This window comes from Pyxicephalus adspersus, chromosome 7 (assembly GCF_032062135.1).
Source record: "Pyxicephalus adspersus chromosome 7, UCB_Pads_2.0, whole genome shotgun sequence".
Classification (NCBI taxonomy): Eukaryota; Metazoa; Chordata; class Amphibia; order Anura; family Pyxicephalidae; genus Pyxicephalus; species Pyxicephalus adspersus.
In genome coordinates this window covers 12,912,703-12,932,217 of record NC_092864.1, presented here as the reverse complement: position 1 = coordinate 12,932,217, position 19,515 = coordinate 12,912,703, and the positions used below count along the sequence as shown (strand labels likewise).

Below are 19,515 nucleotides of genomic sequence, written 5' to 3'. Positions count from 1 at the left end.
AATTACAAGTTGCTACAGAATAGCTCCACTCTTCAATCACCCACAACCTGAGCTGTGTTTAGAAAAAGATTTCTTCTGCAAGTCATGCAAACTGTCTTCCTGCCCCCATCAAGCCTCCGTCCTGCACAGGAGCGAGCAGAGAAGCCCCGTTCATATCTAGGAGGTGTCCGTATAATGGATGTTTTTAACCTGGGGACTACCTGTAAAATCCTTTTTATGCAATCCATTGGAGGGGACAGGTGCCATTCTTGTTTGTGCTGTTAAACCTGTTTTACTATAGCCTTCTAGAATAACCTACAGGTTTTTCTTGCTTTGCTAGTGTGCAATTCTGCTGTAGGTGCCACTATAACTCTCACTGGACACCAAAAATGTTTTTGATAATGAGTACACAAATCCTATTACAGTAAACTCCCTGTTATCAAGAATTTAGGCATATGGTACTCTCATGCAACCGGCAGGTGACATCTGAGTTTAAAATATTTTCCCCTAAAGGGTTTGCTTTAGAGATTCCCCCCTCACTCCCCACCTAGTCATGTTTTGAGGGGTCAGTGTGATGTGCCTTGGAGAGGAGTTCAGTGGAGAGGAGTGAGGATTAGTAAGGCTTCACCTTTTCTTCCCCTGCGGTCTTTGGAACATTTCTGCTGCTCTGAGTCTCAGGTGTCATATCGCACCTGACCAGTGGGGGTCACTGCTCCTATTCTTTATTATAATATTTCATTATAAACACCTATTTAATCTGCACCTTTACTTTATTATAATAATCTTCTCCTGTTATAATAATTATAATATTCTTCTTGCATGCTTATTATGATTCTAATAATTTGCTCCTATATTTCATAATAATCATCATGTGCACCCATATCCATAATAATATAGTATGGTACGGTAATAGAATTAGGTCTATCTTTAATTGTAACTCTCAAGCAACCAGAAACTACATTTATCCAGAATCTACCAATCTACCAAGTGCTGCATAATGGGGAGTTTACTGACGAAAATGACAACAATGTAAAAATAAATGCTACTATAGACAGACCTTATTGAAAATATGCTTTAATTAATTTACGAATAATTAATATGCTTGTTCAATTACATTCAATCAATTATAAAAATATTATCTCATCATTCACTAAGTTATGCATAGGTGTAATATAATATATTACATGAGGCAGTTTAGCTCTGGGACATCAATATGAGGATTTGGATGATAAAACTGAGCGTGCAGATGCAAGTCCATGAAATGGGAAATGGGCTATATATGTGTCTGCAGACCTTTTTCTTCCATGCAGCATTTGCGGAATCTGATAGAGGATACAAACTTCGCTTTGTAGAGATATCTGCTGCTATTCTACAGTACAATCATCATAGCAATACATTTTGAACATTTGCCATTGGGCTGGATTTATTCTTCTACATGTTAAACATAATTATCAGGAGAACCCTTCCAATGTTTTTACAGTATCAATTTTTCCAAAAATTTAGGGTTTCATTTTCCAGTTCATAGAAGAAATTCTAATAAATTCTATTTTGTTAGTTTGCAAATAAAAGAGCAAGTATATACTGTTTTTGTGATGTGTAAAGAGAAAAAAGTAGGGGGAGAGGAATTATTGGTACTAAACTAATTTTAGTGCAAAGTTGCTGTTGCCAACTCTTAATTGCAGAACTTTTAGGTTCAATCTTCTTTTTTTTTTAAATATATGGTTGAGTTTTTATTTGAGTATATTTAGGGTAGTTATTAGCTATTGCACCTTAAACTTGCTCATGGACTTTAATTCAAGTTGCCACAATGGTAAAATATTTTGGCAAAATTTTATGTATCGGGTTTATGTTCATACCATCCCTGGGCTCCCTCATGGACGACCAACGTCTCGGTCACCAGGGTGGTAGTGATGATGGTATATGTGCAACTGTAGCTCAGTAACCTGTAATCATTGTAATCAGGGTAATTGTGTCCCAGATGAGTAGAAATTAAATACTGTTGAGTTAAGGAACTTCCATGCCTACTATAGAAGAACTTCTAAATGAAGCAGCTTTTCAAATAATTATATACAATCAATTAACCCAATATTCTTATCATTGCAGTTTAGTACCATGCAACCTTACAAACATGACATGTCTGTACCGAACCCTTTCAATATAGCATGGTATGTGGCAGTGCACCTTACACAAAGCTTAAAGGAGGAAGACAGTTCTTGGAGGAATGGCCAATGAAGAGTAGGTAATACCTCTTCCCCATATGTTTGATGCATTGCCAAGGTAATGCAGTAATGGTATTACACTATGGTTCTTGAATAGATGCCAATATTCACTCCAACCCTTTTTTAGATATAGGCCCATGGTAACTGCTTATTTTCACAGGTGGGATTGTTGTTATCTTGAAATGTTAATGGATTGGTTTAACGTGGCAGTTTTGACAAAAAGAAAAATAGATGGCATGGAAGGAAGTGTCCGTAGGTAGACTGTTACAGGAAATCATTGTCCATGTAAAGCAGAGAAGCCATGATGCAGACCAGAAGGAGATAAAGGGTGCAGTGAGGAACTCCAACTCCAGAGGTCTGAGCAACTATGGGGAAAAAGAAAGGCATGATTAATAAACTGGACCCTTGGGATTGCATACTGACCACATAAAACTGTCATTTGTAGATGCAAGGGTGATGTTGATAATAGGAAAGTTCAGAGTAAACTGGCAGATGACCACATTTGTCTATGGCTGCCCAGCAAGCTAGGGGTGGAAGGAGAACGCAACTTCTACAGTCTACAATCATGATAACATAATGGTATCTGTCTGGCTTTTGTGCTTGACTGGGTTCAATAAATATAGTAAATACAGGAACTGGTTTTACTCAAAGACAAATCCTTTGGCAGAAAAAAAATTCTTCTTGTGCATTTTGTTCAGAGTTTACCCTATCTGCAGAACTTGGTTGGCCTTAGATTGTGTACATGACTATGGTAGGAACTTTAGATTGTGAGTTTCTCTGAGGAACAGTCAGTGACATGACTATTACCTTTGTAAAGAGAATATGTCGGCACCATTTAAGGACAAAATATTGGTAAATATGAGTCATTGGTAGGATGGTCATAGAAGGGCAAAAATCTTCCCTTTGGTGTCAATAAAATATGTCACTGGTCTCATTGGCATTTACATTTTAAAAACTCCCAAGACCAGTAAGGTAGATAGTCTTTAGCCCCATGTAGGCTTTAATCAGATTGACTTGTGACTGGTATATGGCCTTTTTTGTGGACAAAGAACAATATTTATCCATCTATCTATCTCTATCCATTTATACATTCATTCATCCTCATACCTGGTTTAATATTTACGACTCCATTTGGAACAGGAGATTTTATGCCTGCTGTAGCATTGACCCCCAAACTGTTGACCTCCATCTGTGTCTTCGATGCCACCCAGACTTGGAGTACACTGCTGCTGGATATCGTGTTAATGTCAAGCACATTAGATCCCAGCAAGTCCTTAATGTTTTCCACACTTAATGTCTGCAGGAAAGTTTGTGGAGAAAAAAAGCATTATTTATTAGAAAATGTAGAAAGTGTGACAATGTTTTTTGTACAAATAAGCTATGTAGACATCCTTTTCAACTGCTGTAACAGTAAATAGAAGTTGTTAGTACGAAGTCAATCTGACTACATCCAACCACCCATCTATTTCTGTGTCTGCAACTGGGCTTGAATGCTCTAGCAACATCTGAACATATCAGATAAAAGCTTCATCAGGTAGCTAAAGGCATAATATGGCTGCTCAGCTATTTCCCATAGCATTGTTCCTTCTCCATCGTTTTCCCAACCCAGAAGTCTTTCAGTTCATTGGTAGTGAAGTGTTGGCATGCCCTTATCCACTGTTCTACAATATGCCCAAGTCCTGAACAACATTCCTTCGGGCCCTGATATTTGCACAAGGGGAACCTGTTCATGGTGTGACAAAATTATTACTTGTGTAGAATCCTCAGGAGGCTACCAGCCTGCATTGGAGGAAGATGGTACTTTTATGAAATGGTAGATTATACTGTCAGATTAAACCAAAGCACAAAGATTCCATTAAAAAATAATAAATGTGGGTTTATTTAGTTGTGAGCACTTACCTTCACCTCATTTGGATTTAGAGTTGTAAAGGTTGACAAGTCCATTTCCGGAAAGCCTTTACCAAAGTTGATTAGGTCGCTGAACCTGGCACCACCTATAAACAGACAGCGGAGGAGACCTTTAGCTATATGCATTACATAATACATTTTTTTCTGTCTCTCTGGGACCTCTGAGCGGAGTTTTCTCTATTTAGTAGTTACACTTACTTAATGAACAGCAGCCCTTCTCTTTGGCCTTTCTTTCTGGAATTTGGGTTGGGGTTGAGGAGCTAATAATTGACTACAATCAATAGGATACTAGAATTTTACCTTTTCTCTTAATATATATTTATAACATTCATGTGGTGAACAAGTGATGATGTCTGTGTAAAATACATTCACTTAACCCCTGATGAACATTTTTCCAGTTCTTTCCTGCCCATCTTCCTCCTTTGGAGCTGGCACTAAATTCCTTAGCATCAGCTGGGGTTGGAAATGAAGTGGAAATGAAGGGAAGTGGTGAAATCACTTGTTACCCTATACCCAAAAACTATGGGTATTCTCATGGGCTGCAATGAAAGCTTGAGTTGTAGAGTAGTTCTGGTATGGAGAATATCATGTATTCAAAGGAGGAGCTTTAAACAGATCCTGCCACTTTGCCCTGCATGGTTAAGGTGACAATGCCTCTTTTTGTTGGAATTGTTTTCATTAATGGAAATGTTTTTGCACAAAGATTTGTGCTCCTCGTGGATAATCAGACAATAGGCTCGTCTGCACTGGGATTGAGTGAGCTTTAGGTTACATAACAAGGAAAACTCATTTCATTTCAGAATCAAATGGGGCAATACAGGCCAACATGGTTCTGATACAGAGAAAGGCAGCATTCCACCTTGGAATTCATGCAAAGCTGAAGCATTTATAGAAACTTCCCAACTGATTTTCATATAAAGCCATTTAGTCAAATCACATTTATACTCTGGTCATTGCCATAACCAGCTTTACTCTGTCTTACCGATCACAGGACTCATTATCTGAAAGTATGCATTTGAAGTGGAATTTACTGATGAGTAGCCCAACTTCATCTTGTCGAAGAGAATGTTCTTGATGTTTTGATTACATGTGGAAACCTCCAGTGATTGGGAAGAATTTCTGGAAAAAAAAGTTAGGACTTCAGACAGTCTTTTAAACAAAATAAATATGTATATAGTAGCTGTTTTTCCAGTAAAAATCTGTATTTATGCCTGTCTAGTCCTATGAGAAAGACAGCTCGGCACTTGGGTCACCTCCCCATAACTGGACAGTGAAGGAATCATAATCACGAGGTTATCTTTCTGCAGTCTTTTTCTTTATGCAGGTTCCATGCCAGTATATGTGCATGTAGCACTATTTATTGCTTTCCTTCCTCCCATGTCCAAGTTCTACTGTAAGAGGACTAAATGTGTGTAATTTCACTAATAAATAATAGTTTCAATTTTATTATTTTTAATAAAGATAGAGGAAGTCAGCATTCCGATTGGCCGGTAGTGGGCAAACAAGAAAACATTGACTATGATTCCTTATTTAAGGAACCGGTGGCCATAGTATATTTGAACAACATCTTAATGAATTTTGATTGGGTTTTTCTTTCACGTTTTCCATCTAACCCAAAGAGAAATAGTATTCCTTGCACCAGGAAGAGTCAAGATTATTTCTGTGTACCAGCACCAAACCTTACCTTAAAGCACCCGAAGTAATGTTTTGAATTAAGGTCTGATTTAGGCTACAGATGTAGGGAGCCAGGACGGTGAGTAGAGTTCCATCGAAAGTAGCATTTGGAGAGTTCAGCTGTAGGTATCGGTAAACCATCTCATTGATCTGGAAAGAAATCTCAGCATGTCAGCGCCACCAGCAATTTAGAGAGGAAAAGATTCTGTCTTGATCCAAAGGGGTAGAAGGCTGGATATTTGTCACCACTCTCAAATGTGTAGTATATATATATATCAGGGGTGCCTTTTTTGGCTTGCGAGCTACTTTTAAAATGACCATGTCAAAATGATCCACCAACAATAAAAATGCAAAACGTATATTTATTTATATATGTACCGAGTACGACACAGAAGTGACTGAAGCTAATGGGACATTGAATGGCAGAACATTGCACAGACATTGCACTACAAGACTATAGAGACAGGAAAGCTACAGTTCACCTGCCATAGGAGAAAGACATGCTGCACAAGAAAAATAACTGTTAATCTGTACAAGGGTATGTTAGTAACTGAACCCTGCCCCGGAGTCTGAACTGACTTGGCTGCCCAGCATTGCTCACCCTTGGAATGCCCTCCCGCTCTCTCTGCCTCTCTCCCCACTCCCCACTGTTACACGAGCCTGCAAAGTTCCTGGTGTTGTTTGACGAAAGACATCCCAGCATCCCTATAGATGTACAGCAAGGCTGCTGGTAAACAGCAAGGAGGGGTAAAGCAGGGCTCCGCGATCGACTCGCGTTGCCTTTGTGATCGACCAGTAGATCCTGATCGACGTGTTGGGCACCCCTGATGTATGTCATTCATAAATGGTTTTATCTTCACTGAAATAGATCAATACATAAAAACAGGTTCCCAACATATTTCTTGGATCAATATCCACTTCTTCAGGGGAAATACATGATATCAGTCTCAAATCAACATATTTAGTTGTTTTTGCTGTTTCTAGAAATGGTATTGTCCTCTTTGAAATACATCACTTCAGGAAAGCATTTTTAGCTTCCTGAAATGTTTCTAGGTTTAATGTTCATTATTTTCAAACTCATTTTTATTTCTGTACTTTTAGTTCTGATAAAAATAGTTTTACCACTTTGCCATGTCTGGCAGGACAGAAGACCTGGACAGAAGACATTTCTGTCCTTACGGGTCTTGTCCCTCCACTAGCCTTTGAGTGGACAGTTAAAGTAAAATTAGCAGACTTGTGAGCTCATTTCCCTGTAATGCTGCACCCCCTTGTTATCAAAATGCTCCTTGTTTTTACAATTTATGCGCTGCAGCATAACGGATGTGGACCTTGTGTCCCTACCTGAGGACCTCTTTAAAGGGATTGGTAGAGACTGATACCAAGTAGAATTCATGTACTAACACTTTTTGGAGTTCAGTTTACCTTGGAGTCATTAGATTGCCAGGATGCACTTTGGATTAGCGTTGCTAATGTATCCACGGATGTAATATTCCAGCTTCGGATTTCCTTCTCACTGTACACTCGTGCTATATTGCCCAGCTGGATGAGATACTCATTTGGTACACCACCAGGTAACCTCTGTGAAAAAACATCAAAATGAAGTATGCCTTATTTCTAGAATTTCAGATTGAATTAATATTAGAAAGGTAATTTCCACATCAGCTGTTGAGTAAAAATGTGAGTGGATTTACAATCTAAAATAGGGCTTTAGGCACCCCAACAAAAATTCATCAAGCTGTCCCCTGTAGAGGAGAATCTTCATCTTTGACTTTCCATTAGGTGACAAGTGAAATGTTTGTTCTCTTGGGCTGGCTTTCCAAACTTCTATCTTCCCACCACTGGGTACTGTCAGCTTTACTCACAGTCTCCCACCATCCCAAATACCAAGGGAGTAAAAATGTATTTAAAACAATAAAAAATGCTTGTCTTGGCCCTGGTCATTCTTCTGATACTTCTAGGAGGCATGGGTGATACCACTATACTATGGTTGCTTCCCAAGGGAATCAGACTCTGGTTGCTGGCTTGCATTTCATTTAGGAATTTGATCATTCAGCTATCTGGAGAGGCAACAGTGACGTCACCTACCATAGGTGGGAATTTATGAGGCTAGGGGTACTAATTTATATTTTTTACCTTGAGGATTTTTGTTATTTTTTCTGAGCTGGTGGAGTTTTTATGGGATGATACAGTTTTGTGAACAGTATATATTCCTTTAGTAAATCATCCTCAATGTTATATTGTATTGCTTTGTATTTGCTCCCTGGAGGCTGAAAACTTTATATGTATTGAGCAGTTCTTCTCTTTAGAGAAGACTGTCCATAGTAAGATGTAAAAGCAAGGACGCAGAAGGCCATCCTGCAGGAAACACAACTTACTTTCACCATAGGTAACCCATCTTGCTGGCTTTTTTAAAGATTGAAAGGACAACTCCAAGAACCTAAATAGCAGGGAATATTCAGTTTTACTAATATCTTGTCCTCATCTTACCATATCCAGTATGCCTTTAAATACTTTCAGCTGGTCATCATCGAATGCCAAACTTCCAAGGATGTTCAAATTATTTAGTAAAGTCTCATTGCTGGTGCAGATGTTAAGTTGTGCAGCAGAGTATCTGGCCACAATCAAGTCCATTTGTTTGGTTATACTGTCTGTAGTGAGCTTCTCTTCACATGTAACTGTATAAAGACACAATGATTACACATTATAGAAGGGGCCATAGTTGTACACAAACCTCCCATATCCCTTATGCCAAACCTGGACAATTGAAGACCAGCAAATATGATCATATATAGGGTCTATGCCATACATAGTAAGACCAGAATTTGGCATCTATAGTGTAATTTCATGGACCCAACCTACTATGTTTTACCAGCCCAGGCTGGTGGTTTAATGCTCAGTCCTCATAAAGTATCCAGTTATGGTATATATTATATCTATCTATATCATTGTTTCTCAAACAGGGTTCCATAGAACTCTAAGGTTGCTCCAGATGTCTCTAGGGATTCCTTAAGCAATGAACAATTTGTGTCATTTACCACTAATGCCAACTTTGCTATCTGTAAGGGTGACATTCTTCTCAATGGCCAGCAATAAGGCATTTTTCCTACACCACCACCACATTAATGTACTGTGGGCTGTGGCTATGGTAATTATAGAAAGGGTTCCCTGAAGACCCGAAAATTATTTCAATGGTTCCCTCATATTGAAAGGATTAAGAAACACTACCCTATATTATTGCTGAATGAGGTTGTTATATGAGAAAAAAATTGCTTGTTAGGCAGAAAATGTAGAAAGATGTTTTTCATGTTGATATATGGGCCCCAACCCTGTGATTATGGAATTACACAATATTTAGCTAAGGGGCAAATTAAATTCCAAACTTTTAAAGTGAATTAGACATTTTACCCTGAATTCTGTAATGGGCCATAATACTGTCCTTTAATCATATTAGTCTAAATGGTGGCAAGAGGAAATAGATGAAACATTCTGCAGTTCCTACACGTTCCAAGAGTCAGGCAGTGAGTCAGGAAGGAGATTCTTCGACAATATAAACTAGAAACATAGTTAAGACTATATAATAATGTGAGATGTACCCAAGGAGGAGACCTAGCATTTGCCTGATGGCCCTGTAGCAGAAATAGACCGCCAACTCACAAGGGGCTCTTGTGCAGCTACACAGTTTGTCCAAATGCAAAACCTAGCAGAGTTAAAATAATACATTGAAATCTACACTTAGAACTTACGAGAATCACGAGCGGCAATCCTAGATGAATTTTTTAGTTGAGTAATGACAGATGTGAATGTTGTCTTGTGCTGAACTCTTAGTACACTCAGCAATCCTGGGAAGAACTTTATCATTACAGACTGCAAAGTAATAATAGACATGAGTTACACTGAAATGTAAAAAGAAAATAAAAAGAAACATCCTGTTATAAGGGGGGGGAATTACCTTATTGATAGTCTTCATGATTTCACTATCTAGAGCGCTGGAAAGACTTCCTATTTGTTTCATGTTGGACAATGTCCACTTAGAAGGAGCTCTGGAATAAAGTATAGGAAATATTATTTTCTGAATAATATTGTCATTTTAATCGAAATGTACTGTATCTTACAGACAGAGTTAAAGCTCTAGGTATTATAACTGGAAAGAACAATGGGAGGTACTTATGTACTTGAGTATAAACCCAAAAAATGTTTTTGACCTGAAAATGACAGGAAAAAATTATCTCCATCTACTCGTGTGTAACCTTGGAGGAGAGAGGATCTATAAAAGACACCAGGGAGTTTTACACAATGCGTGGTCCCTGATCCCTAGGTTCAGTGGGTAAAAGCTGTAACCCTTTTTCAGGTTGGGATTTCTGTATTCCTCTCCATCATTCTCAATGCAAATGACCGGTCTATATCTCATAGTCACAGAAAAATCATTTGCATGGTAACAGTGGAGCACATTATTCTATTGTTGCCTGACAGATTTACCCATTAAACACGGGTTTTCTACCCTTTATACTAGACATTTAGGCATTTGTTAGTGGTTTTTAAAGCAGTATATTATTATATTTTGCCATTATTATGATCCTTTTTAGCACCACAAACAGTGGTAGTTAAAAGATACCATTGATGCTACTATTAGGCTAGGCAGAAAGGCAAGAAAACCAACACTGATGGCAAACTTTTATAAAAGACATCCGGATACACACGCTGCATTCAGTCCAGATGGTATACATACCCATACTGTGCTTTCAACTTGGTCACAATGGCCACCTTTTGGGAGTCAGTAAATGATGAACAGATTTTCAGTGCATCTAAGACATAAGAATCAGAACTGATGATTTCCTTGTCTGTCAGGTCACAAACCAGACTTCCCAAAATTACAAGGTTGTCTTTAGTGATAATATTGCTGTTTATGTTCTAAGAGTAAAAAAAGCAAAAACAGATTGTCAATACACAAGGAAACCCTGTTGACCCTTTAAAGTGAAATTGTAGCATTACATATATTTTTCTTTACTGTTGATGCTCAGGTCTACAAAAAATAAATGTTCATATAGTTAGTAGTAGTGGTCACATTCGGATAGACCTGTTCTGTAAAACAGCTTATCTCATGCAAATTTCATTGATATTGTAAAACAAATCCAATTGAATGTCACTACCAGGATTGCCATCAGAAACTAGAGTCCCATACTAAGAAAACTTCCTGGGAACCCTTCCCATTATCTTAAAGTTCCAGTATTGCAAAAGTCAAGCTTATCTGATCAGGGCCTAGTACAGAAGGACTTACTGTCTCCCACTGATGGCAACCATCTTTAGGTATACCATGACCTAGATAAATAAGATCCTCTTTGGCATTATACTGGTTGCTAGGTGTTGCAGTTTATCTGTCTGCCTTCTATTCTGTACAAAAGGCAAGTCTTCTAGTGTATTAAGTCTTGGGGCTTTCTGTGTATTATGGATATATTTGTTTTTTAACAATTTTATGTTTAAACATATTTTATAGGAAAGTTTAATCCATGCCTCGTAAACCAAGGAATGGAAAGTTACTGGACACCTTACTATAAGACTTTTTGAATAGTTGGACAATCTATTCCTAAACAATTGGCCTCCTCTCTTTTGGGAAGGCTTTCCAAAGGGTTTTTGGGGAATTTCTGCTAAATCAGCATTTGTGAGGTCAGGTACATGTGTTGGATGAGAAGATGGGTCTGCATTTGAAGTTTTAATTGATATATGTATTTATAGATTTGGTTTTGTGCATAGTCATGCTGGAACAGAAAAGTACATTCACAAAACTATTACCATGTGGTGGTTTACACTGCATAACTGTCTAAAATGTTTTTGGATGCCATCGTATTATCTTTCTTCTCTGGAATCAAACTAACTCAATAGTTTGGAGAGGTATCCATATACTTTTAGCCTAGTTATTTCAAGATGTCTATATGGGTATATGCTCCCTTAATTAGAGACAGAAATTTGAAGGGGTTTCATTTTATTTTTCATCTAATTTTTTGCTAAGGAATAAAACCCAACAGTGGGTTTGTGATTTTCATTCTTTCATGTGACCCAATGTGACTATGTTGGTCCGTGACCTTACCAGACAACTTTTTGCATTGCTGAGTAGAGTGTTTCTCTTTGGAGATCCTTGAGGCAGCAGGTCAATGTTAGCCTGTCCAACACGTGTGAAGTAACTTTTGCACTGTGCTTGATTTGTAATGGGGCTGTAAGTAATGTAAAATAATGTAAGCAATTGATAAAACACATCTGTACTTTGTTTTATAAAGCTGGATTTTTGGCACAACATCACAGCTCTGTAATCAATACTACACCCCAGTTTTTGGGGCTTTTTTTGCAAGCAGTGTAAGTACTTAAACTTAAAATTGCCATCTTACAGTACCTGTGTAGCAGGACTTAAAGTAGGAGAAGAGCCTAAATCATAGAATATTAGTACGTGGTGGTGGTAATACTTATCCTAAGTGGCAACCCTTGGTAACATACAGTAGTATAAACAGAGAAAGAAGAGAAGGTTTTTTGGCAAATTGTGTATTGTATTAAATAAAAATAGCTCGTGGATAGATACAATGCAAATATCTTTAGACCTTAGACATATTCAGGTCAAGACAATTTTAGGTTTATGTGGGCATTATACAGCAAACATCTATAGTTGTGCATATTCAAAGTAACGCCAACGAAACAGTACAGTAGGTTGTCGCTTGCGTTTATACCGAGGTACCTGACGCTTTTCACCCGATGCAGACTTCCTTATGGGTATTTAAGGCCTTGTACTTTTTACAAGACTGCCATTGGAGATTTTTTAGCCCTATACTATGTCAACTTCATGGGCTTCAGCAAGTTCCAGCAAAAGTCAATCTCCTTAGATCAGGGCCCAGTCAGAAGTTCCCCTTGTCCCTCCATCCCTGCATAGTGGCCCTGAGTTTGTAGGATCTTAAAGTTAAGACCATCCCAAATAAATCAGGAGTTCAGAGTTGAAAGTCATAGATGAAGGTGGTAGAAAATTCTGTGCTAGTAGTACTCATAGTTATTTACCTTAGGAAGAGAAGGACATCATTGGGTAAGCTGCTGGAGTCTAGATTTGTTATTTTTGATAATCTCTTGGCCATGCAGCTCAGCTAAAACAAAAATCAATTAGGTTAAATGCAGTTACTCTTTCTGCACGTAAAAATGATACCTTTACTTATTTAATGGAACTTACTTGGTTGCTCTCTAGTTTCACTGCTTTGCCATTCATAGCTTTTACTAGGCTGAAAAAATTGCCATCGCTTAAGGATTTTGCAGCTCCACAGGTAAATCCTTGCAGAATGTTCACAGATAAACTGGGATGAAAAGCAAAATAAGTGCATGTTAATTACAAATTGTTTAGCCATGTTTGTGTTATGTTTTTGTTCTAGGATAAACTATACAGTTGTATTGAAGTATTGTATTATTACTAAAAAAAGAATCCATATTGAAATCAATCAGTGCTGAGACACCTAGGTTTTGTTGATTGTTGACTGCTATTAATATTTTGCACGGTTACTTACGTGGAGAAGTCAGTCACCTTGGTGATTACATTTATGAAGAAAACTTGAGCCTGAAAAAAAGACAAACACAAAGCATCAGAATAGAAATCCACATTTTAGCTATGAGAGCTTGTATTCTTTGTATGAATCATATGTACCTGGCTGGAGGTCCATTTCATCTGGTTTATTTCACTGACATTAAGGTTGGAATCCAGTAAGTTAGAAACTGGGATCTCACTGGCCAGTTCAGCTGGCACAACCTGGAAGATGGTTTTCTTTGTTTTGCTGGTAGCCTGAATGATCTAAGAATAAAAAGCAAAAGACACACTTAAACATTTGTTGTGTAAAGCAGTGTTTCTCAACCAGGGTTCTGTGAAACCCTAGCCTTCCTCCAGGGGTTGCTAGGAGTTCCTTGAATAATTAGCAATTTGGACCTCTCAGGTCAGTTTTACAACATAAGCATTTTGGATGTCTGTATGGGTGACATTCTTCCCAATGACTAGCAATATAGGAGGCATTCGTACTACTGACCACCACACTAATATACAATGAGCTGTGGATATAGTACATATAGCAGTAATTTCATGAGACCTGAAAGTTACTTCAAGGGTTCCCACACATTAACACAATTTTTGTGGACCTCTATCACCTTTGTTCTCCACAAAATCTAAAAAGTAAAAGTTTTTTGTGAGGGTAGGGTTTGTGACTTCATCAAGTTGGTATTACTATTCCAATTGGGGAGATTAACTTTGGAGGAAGGAAATAGTCTCAAGCTGCAAACATCTGTTTGCTTCATGCTTTATTTAAACACAACGCCTACGATGTATAATTGCATGGTTATGGCTGAAATTTATTTTGACGTATGGGGGACAAGGGTTGATAGGAAAATAGTCCCCTACAAGGATATGCTAGGTGTGCCATGCATAATAAGAAGCTAAACAAACATCACTTAGTTTTATGTGGCAATGGTGGGAATCACTTACCCCCTGAACAAATTGTTTCTTTAGCACGATGGGAGCTTTTTCCATGTAGCCAGTCAGTATGGAGTTATTGGCCAAACTCAAGATATCATCCGATTTCAATGTTTTTATTTCAGCAGATTGGACACCAATAACCAGTGAACCCAGTTGCTTCAGAGTGTCAGCATTAATCTGTAAAATTTAAAACATGCAAAGCATGTTAGCTTTGAGATTTCTTGAAGTGGACCTGAAATCAAAAAGTTAATCTTTGATATAATATAGGAACCATTATAGAACGTTAGTTGTGCTTAGGATGTACCCTGAAAAATCTGTACATTCTCCTCCAATATTTTCTAAACATAGCAGGACATTTTTTTGCATGTGCAGGTGCCTACAACCTCATATTGGTATATCTGCAACGTAAAATCATCCAGAGCACTGCTGATTTCCTCCAACAATTTACCAGACTTAGAGTGAGATTTGTTGATGACACTGCTGTGCTGGTCGCTGTTCTCCTTTCTATAGAGCACGGACCTCACCACTTTTGCATATTTTTTTCCTTAGGTCTGTGGATATTTTCAAAGTTTTTTTATCACGGGGAGAACTCTGACAAACTTTCTTTCCAAGGGTGGCAACACTGACTTTCTGTACTGAGTCTATGAATACAAAAAAACACCATCTTTCCTCATCTACCCTTATAGCGGGCTCACCACTCCATTTTTCCATAAAGTAAGAGGGGAGCTTGTGGTCCATAGAGAATAACTAGACAGGTCTGGGAGGAGTGCCAGGAGTTTCAGAGCAGCAGAGACAGAATACTAGCTTTGCAGATTTATATAGGCAATAACCTGAGACACAAAATGGGGAAATGTACATGCATTGGAGAGATGTACTGATTTTTTTCTGATACATTTGCACATTCTGCATATCAGTAAGAGTTACCTGTTTATCACTTTGCACTTTGCACTTTGATACAATAATAGAAGCCTGTGTGGCACTCCAGTTATTGATGGTAGACAAGGATTGAAGATTCTCTTTCAAAATGCTCCCATTTATATTTTCCAAAACAGATGGTGAAAGTCCAACGGCTAGGGAGCCCAATGAGACCAAAGTTTCCGATGTGATTGTGGTAAACGAGGAGAGCAGGCCAGCCAATTGCTGCAAGAGAGAGTTTCAGTAGGTAGCCAGAAACAGATACGGGGTTAATTTGACATCCTGATGCAAAGAATAACTATGTCCAGTAATTTAGCAACCGGCCAACATTCTTCAGAATGTTATAACAGTGAATAAAAACTGCTGATTAAACAAATTCATTGAAATATTGTTTTTTATTGCAAGCTTTGATTGCATTTATGTAGAGGTTCCTCAACACACAGAGCACCCCTGTATTCTCAAATATTCTCTGTTGGAGTTAGGGAAACCTAAATAAATTCTGAGCAGGAATGTTTCTCTATTGTTCCAGAGAGCCCGGCCATCTGTCTGGGATACCTGAGTTCTTTACTTATTTAAAAGGTCTCAAAATCTAGAAAACTTTGTAAAGTACAGATAACACCTGGCCTTAGGTAGAAGGCTCAACTGTAGATGCACTGTTCCTGCATGACTGTCACTGGGCTTCCCATTATGGGTGAGGATGAAGCCAAGTCTCTCTGTGATGTATTCTATTTGAACATAGAATCTATTCACCCTTTTATAGAGTGCCCATTGATATTAATATTATTGAACAGTATTTATATAGCAGCAACATATTACGCAGCGCTGTACATTAAATAGGAATTGCAAATGACATCTGGCTCCCAGAGCATTAAGGGTATTTCAGAGATGAAATGCTCTGGGAGCCAGATGGCACGTCAACCCAATATTGATTGGCATTTTCAAAGCCCAACTGGGCTTTGTGCTGCCCCAGCAAGTGAACCGCCCACCCACTGAAGGACCCCCAGTTTGTTTATTATGCTTTTATTTCAATATACATACTCTGTTCCATTGTCTCCTGGCTGGTCATTTGATGTCCTGGGTTTCTCATTCTCCTAATTTTTTCACTGGTGGGTGACTCTCCGAGATGCAGAGAGTGGTGCTGATGTCAACATCATTCTCTGCATGAGTACTAAGGGAATGCATGGTGCCACAGTGAGTGGGCACACAATTCTCTACATTTTACGGTAGATCCACAGACATCTGGGTTGAGTGATACTGGAATGTCTCTGAACCTGGAAGATTACATCTTCTTGTGGTAGAATAGACATACCAAGTGGGCAGCTGGATATTGATGGGGAGTTTTTTTTAACTTGGGATATTTTTGTAGAACTCTTGGGGAACAAATTTATTTTTCAGAATAATATTGAGCTTTAAATACTCACCTCTGGTCCCAGGCTCACGTTAGCACCGCATGATTTTAAAGACTGTAGAGTGCTGTTTGTCAGGTTTGGAGATAGGGTACTGAAGTCTAGCTCGGCAACAGCATAGCAGAGCAAAGTTGGAGGAATGCTGCAGATAGGGAAAATAAAAGAGACTGATTTAATTCACATTTAATAAATTGAGCCTTATGTTATCTTCTGTTTTTTTTCCTTTTTTTGGGGGAAGGGATGAGCTACTCAAAATACCTTTATCGGCAGTCTATCAATAATTTATACCTTCAAATCCAAGCAAATATACACTCACTTACAGAGGAAAGAAGTAATCTGAAAACAGGGGTCAAACCTTGTTGAATTGAGGAATGGAAAAGTATCAATAGACCCCTTGGGAGTTCCATTGTTACCTTTATGCCTTTAAAGTTTAAGACTTTACAGCTGTTATTAATTTTTCCTCAAAAAAGGCAAAAAGTTTAGCCCCATCTTTTGGTTTCCTATAATACATAAAATATGAGAATGTGTGTTGAAAAATAATATCAACTAAATAATAACACATACTCTTGAATGGAGAATGTTGGGTTTTCCATGCTGAGCAGTTGTGCATAGTATCTCCTAAAGTCTTCTTGGAGGGTTAGGTTTCCGACGAAATACAGAGTTAATGAATCCACCGAAAATTTCTGCAGCTGTTTCAACACAAAATTTGAATAGTCATTTAGCAGTGTAGAACTGTGATAGCTTAAAGGCATATAGCAAACTACTTTCTAACCTGGTTTGGTTAGAGAGGAACAGATATATATTTCTTTATGTTATCGGTTGATAAACATATCAACTGATATACTAGTTAAATAACAGACAGGTTGGAGGAATAAAATGAATATAAATTACCAGTGTTTCATTGTTGCTAAATGAGAGCAGATCTCCACTAGTACAGAAGGTCACATAATAATTCAAATAATGAACGATCCAGGAATTGTCACCGGCTGTGTAGCATCTTGGATTTCCATCTAATAAAAGGATAAGCAATAGAAGTAAATATATTGATTACTTACTAGCCTTTAAAGAAAGTTATTTATTTATCCTAAAGTTTGCAGTGCTGTTTCAAAAATTGGCAAAACTATTCTTGCAAAACCAAACCTATTTAGAGGCAATAGGAATGTAATGTATTACAGTTAACCAGAGGTGGTGGCTGCATTACATTTTTAGAATTGTTTTTTCACTTGGTCATCCTGCTAAAACATACTTCCTATTAAAAGTAGGGTTGCCATATGGCTATTACTTTATTGGCATGGACTTGTTGCCATTGTTATTGATCAGAAGAAAATGATAAGGCTGGAGTTATTTCCCAGAAGTGGCAACCGTAGTCCCAAGGTGGGAGCACTCACTCACTGTACTGTATTAATGGAGAAGCAGCTTTGTCATTATTGCAGGGAGGTATGTTACAACTAAAGAATGTCCCTTCTAATGCTTATTGCTGTTCACACAGATAACAAAGTAGAACTGAAAACATTGCTTGAAATAGCATTGAAAACAGCACAGTGCGCAGGACAGCACTAAATTCTAGCAGAGTAAAAAGCCATTGATTTTACTCTTATGGCATACATTTAAGGGAACCTTTTCAATGCTGTGTATTACAAAAACAATCAAAGAAATCTAGGATTATTTACACTTTATTATGCTGCTCTTTTACTTTTAGTTATACTCCAAAATGTTCTCAATGCACATTTTTAAAGCCCCAGACACTGAGTAATGTCATGGTCCAAAATAATTTTACCTAGGCTTCATAAAACAACTGAAAACCATTCACAACATCGAGAAGAGATAAGCAACATTTTTATCTAAAGGCAGATTACAAGAAATGGAAACATACCTGTGGAATTGGATGAATTTGTCAAGTATGATTTGATAAAGTACTGATAGACTACTTGTCTTGTGCTTTGTGTCATTGAGCTATACTGCATGGAAAATGCTTTCAATCTGTTTATGTAAGAAAAAAAAGAGATTAGAAAAGCTGGAAATAATAGGTTATCAATTGTCATTTTATGACTTCCATTAATTCTTTTATACTGCTAAATATTTAGAGTTATCAATAACAATAGGTACTTTGCTTTCATCATTTGGTCATCATCATACTTACATTGCTTGGTAGGAGGAGCAGGATATGTTCTGAGGAATCAATTGAAGAAGAGATTGGTTGAAGTATACAGTCAAGTTCAGCAGGTTGTCTTGAAACAAGACTGCATATTGTTTGTCTGTATAAGCAGGGAAGTTGGCCTGAAGATTTCTGAGCTCTACAGCAAGTAGTGTTGTCTTTATTGTTGTTATTTGTTCTTCTGACAGGTTTGCCTGTAAGTAAAATACAGTAATTTGTCAAAAAGTTTAGAAATAGCTGCCACTGCTTGAATGCTTGTCAAAGACAAGAAACAGACTCTCCTTAAATGGGTTAACTATAGACAAAGTACAATGTTTTCTATATTTAATCTCTTGTATGTACCTGTATTGCTGTAGTAGTTAAAGATTCCAGGAAGACAGAGACATTTTGTGGTGTGATGACGCTTAGATATTTTTCAAGCAAGGTTACATTGAGGAGAACATCAGCTTTGATCACAATTGCCGCCATGTCTGTTATAGTAAGCTGATTCTGGAAAAGAGTTATGAGGTTGCTTTTTAGAAAAAAAATGGCTACATTAGTTAAATTATCTATCTATTTAAATATCCGCATATATTAAAACATTTATATCTTTTCAGCGGATCCTGCAAAATAGTTACATTGTTTTCAATTTTAGGAAACTATGGCTACAGAAGTTAAAACTATTTTGCTATATGTATTTAATCTATTATTTTCTTCTGAAGGGTGCCATCTTGGATATCACCAGTCCCAGAACCTTAAGTCTTTGTAGCCATGTACTCTGGAGATATGATTATGACCTTG

The 19,515-nt window shown here is 37.7% G+C and overlaps 2 protein-coding genes and 1 long non-coding RNA gene across 3 annotated transcripts; all 3 read right to left on the bottom strand.

Moving 5' to 3' along the window:
* Window positions 1–1,004: 1,004 nt before the first annotated feature.
* LOC140335104 (mesothelin-like protein) lies at window positions 1,005–7,380 on the bottom strand. Its single transcript, XM_072417487.1, has 6 exons — window positions 7,203–7,380; window positions 5,791–5,930; window positions 5,089–5,225; window positions 4,098–4,192; window positions 3,306–3,495; window positions 1,005–2,563 (listed from the first exon to the last, which is right to left on the bottom strand). Exons 2-6 carry the CDS (start codon window positions 5,919–5,921, stop codon window positions 2,463–2,465), a joined length of 654 nt encoding a protein of 217 aa, XP_072273588.1. The 5' UTR covers window positions 5,922–5,930; window positions 7,203–7,380; the 3' UTR covers window positions 1,005–2,462.
* An 878-nt stretch (window positions 7,381–8,258) lies between these two features.
* Window positions 8,259–16,356, bottom strand: LOC140334757 (mesothelin-like). The gene is made up of 12 exons (XM_072416997.1): window positions 16,279–16,356; window positions 15,184–15,399; window positions 14,269–14,436; window positions 13,444–13,587; window positions 13,307–13,356; window positions 12,979–13,099; window positions 12,813–12,895; window positions 11,863–11,986; window positions 10,507–10,688; window positions 9,730–9,820; window positions 9,524–9,644; window positions 8,259–8,455 (listed from the first exon to the last, which is right to left on the bottom strand). The coding sequence occupies exons 1-12, from the start codon at window positions 16,354–16,356 to the stop codon at window positions 8,259–8,261; spliced, it is 1,575 nt and encodes a 524-aa protein (XP_072273098.1).
* A 274-nt stretch (window positions 16,357–16,630) lies between these two features.
* On the bottom strand, window positions 16,631–17,725 carry LOC140334500 (uncharacterized). The gene is made up of 3 exons (XR_011921568.1): window positions 17,472–17,725; window positions 17,145–17,269; window positions 16,631–16,722 (listed from the first exon to the last, which is right to left on the bottom strand). It is a non-coding gene; the product is annotated as an uncharacterized lncRNA (long non-coding RNA).
* Window positions 17,726–19,515: the final 1,790 nt, after the last annotated feature.

Bases quoted from the DNA above. Each gene is read 5' to 3' on its own strand.
- LOC140335104 (XM_072417487.1), bottom strand. From the start codon at position 5,921: ATGGTTTACCGATACCTACAGCTGAACTCTCCAAATGCTACTTTCGAT. The intron at 4,193-5,088 runs GTAAGACAGAGT...GTCTGTTTATAG, and splicing joins GATAATGAGTCCTGTGATCG to GTGGTGCCAGGTTCAGCGAC. The intron at 3,496-4,097 runs GTAAGTGCTCAC...ACTTTCCTGCAG, and splicing joins TAAATCCAAATGAGGTGAAG to ACATTAAGTGTGGAAAACAT.
- LOC140334757 (XM_072416997.1), bottom strand. From the start codon at position 16,356: ATGCATTCCCTTAGTACTCATGCAGAGAATGATGTTGACATCAGCACC. The intron at 13,588-14,268 runs GTAAGTGATTCC...TTTTATTCTTAG, and splicing joins AGAAACAATTTGTTCAGGGG to ATCATTCAGGCTACCAGCAA. The intron at 9,821-10,506 runs GTATGTATACCA...ACTTTATTCCAG, and splicing joins AAGTTGAAAGCACAGTATGG to AGCTCCTTCTAAGTGGACAT.